Source organism: Talpa occidentalis, unplaced genomic scaffold (assembly GCF_014898055.3).
Source record: "Talpa occidentalis isolate TD23 unplaced genomic scaffold, MPIMG_talOcc4v2.1 talOcc4.3, whole genome shotgun sequence".
Classification (NCBI taxonomy): domain Eukaryota; kingdom Metazoa; phylum Chordata; class Mammalia; order Eulipotyphla; family Talpidae; genus Talpa; species Talpa occidentalis.
Window position 1 is genome coordinate 44,683,662 of NW_023603184.1, and position 2,568 is coordinate 44,686,229.

General features: G+C 36.7%; 1 protein-coding gene across 1 annotated transcript in view; it reads left to right on the top strand.

The window, feature by feature from the left end:
• The first annotated feature begins 289 nt into the window (after positions 1-289).
• The window catches only part of LOC119255050 (teneurin-4-like), a 62,215-nt gene continuing 59,936 nt past the window's right edge, over positions 290-2,568 (top strand). Inside the window, exon 1 of the mRNA XM_037522062.2 lies at positions 290-364. Within this exon, the coding sequence (XP_037377959.1) occupies positions 290-364 (75 nt within the window). The remainder of the gene's footprint in view (positions 365-2,568) is intronic.

A 2,568-nucleotide genomic window follows, 5' to 3' on the forward strand; every position in this document is an offset into this window, starting at 1 on the left:
CTTACAAACCAATCTAAAGATAAAATATGAAGTAATTGTCTTCAGTTTCAGAAATGAGTGGACTGTTACAAACCTTGGAGAGTTTCCAGTTTTAGCATATAAAAAAATGAAGGTATTCAATTAAATTTGAATTTCAGATAAGTAACACATGCTTCCTTCTACAAGTGTATTCCATGCAGTATTTGGGACATAGCTACACTCAAACGTTTTCATGGTTTTCCCCTAAATTTTAATATTGCCCAAGTGTCCTAAATGGTAGCCGACAACCAAAATCTTTGATAAAATAAAAATGATGTTAGAAGAAAAAGTTGAGGAGGACATGGAAGAGCTGGTTTCCAGGCCCGTGGATAATAGTGAGAGAAATGTGAGAGAAATTCACATATTTAGTGAGAATAATAGTGAATAATAGTGAGAGAAATTCACAGAAATGAAATTTTCATATTTGTTGAGACAAAGATAATTAGCAGAAAAATGGTAGGGAGATATAGTAACATCAGTAGCCTCCTAGGAGAGCAGGAGAGAACAAGTAAAACCATAGCAAATTCTCCTTTTCAAGAAAGGAGTACAAGACACAGTCACATACTGTCTACAGTGGGTGGATCATGAAGTAGAAGCATAAAGATTTTTTTAGCATGATGTTGGTAATTACCAAAGAACAAAAAATGAAACAATTAAACATTGTTTTCTCTGTGCAGTGGGGCTTGGAAAGTGGATAAAGAGAAAGATAGTTATTTTTCATTTTATTCTACCCTGATTCAATTTTCAAATTTTATGCTATGGATAAAATAAGATTGAAAATAAAATACATTAATCATTCTTGCTGTCACCATCATTCAGCAAATTACAAGATTTTTGTTTGTGCATGTTCTCAATCTCAGGTTTATTTTATTTGCCTCTACCACCTTAATTTGTGTACAAAGCTATTACCAATCATTTATAAATCCAAAGAACAAACAGATAACTGCTAATGTTTTGCCTGATATGGCGAACATGTCTCCATGTTTCCTAGTATAAAAAAAGGCAGAAACCTTCAGATGAATTAACGTGGTTCCTTTAATTTAAAACCAATATTTGCAGAGAAGCATTCCCCTAGCATGGCTTTAATTGTGAGATGCTATCCATTACCTTTAACACATATTTACAAATGAATTATGCTCTCATGAGAGGAAAGTAAAGTACTAGTCAGAGCAGAGTTTGGTTGATTTGCTCAGGATTTGATTGATCTAATTTAGAAACTGATGAATTTTTACTTGGCACTTTCATTCATTTGGAAAGAAGGCATATGAATTCAACAGAGGCTATCAGAAAAAGACTTGCATTAAGAAGTCATTGGATACTGAAGCTTGACTCTGTGTGTGAGTTAGTGTGTGTGTGTGTATGTGTGCATGTGAAAGAGAGACAGATACACAGAGACAGTGATTGAGACAGAGACACAGAGCGAATATAGCATGACTAACAGATGTATGGTTTGGACAATAACTTCATTGCTGATTCCAAGGCAAAGTCCCATCAGGAGACTACATGTCCTGCTCTATACATAACATTGTAGTTTGTGATTAATGTCACTTCTAACTGAAAAAACCATAATGTACCCCACAGCCCACAAACCTCAAGTCATCTAACTTCAGACAATCTTTCCAGCCCTTGAACAATGCTGCCATCACCAACTGGGTGTGATGACACCAACTGTCACATATTTTCAATTACATGCCTTGAGTCCCCCCAGAAGCCATCCTCCACCCAGAAGTTGTAAAGCTGAACACGTGCTGCACATGGCCTGCTGGTTGTGCTGAGAGCATGTCACTAAGTCAGAGGAGAGGAGGAGACAGAGGAGAGTTGGGCTGTTAACAAACAGAGCCCTGTGCAGCCTCTGCAACAATGGGCCTTGAGATGCAACACCATCTTCTGCCTTGACCAGATTGAGCCAAGTCAACAAAGTTGATCAAATGTGCCTTTGGAAGTATGCAGTTGTGGGGACCCTGGAAAGTTGTGGCCACTTGAAAGGGCTTTCTAGTTGTAATAAGGGGCTTAAAAAGTATTAACAACTGTTTTCAAGTACTTGGTAGGCTCTAGGTGTTCTATGGAGAAGTTGAGTCAAGAAATCCAATTTAGACTTGTCAGACACCCTTGCTGACCTCACAATAGTGGATAAGCTCTTTCCAGGTAGGGCCTGAGGATGGCTCAAGATTAAGGTTTGTCCATTGAGGATGTGGCTTCTTTGCTTCTCTCTTCTATTGTTTCTTCTCTCTTCTTTTTTGGTTCCTATTGCAGTGGTTTTTGTTGAATTTCTTTTCTGTTTTTTACCTAGGTCTTACTCCTTTCGTGTTTTCCTTTTTCACATAGCACAGAATTTTCTGGACTGCACCAAATATTGTAACCATAAGAGATGAAAGACTGTTTTCTATAGATCCAACATCACAAGGGGAAAAAATAATCTATATAACTAATGCAAAATAGGCCATTAAGTGTCATTCTTTAGATTTTCTTATTTTTTTTTAAATTAGGAAAAAAAAAAACCTTCTAAATTATTGCTTGGCATGGATAGAATTGTATAGGAATTTAAGAGGA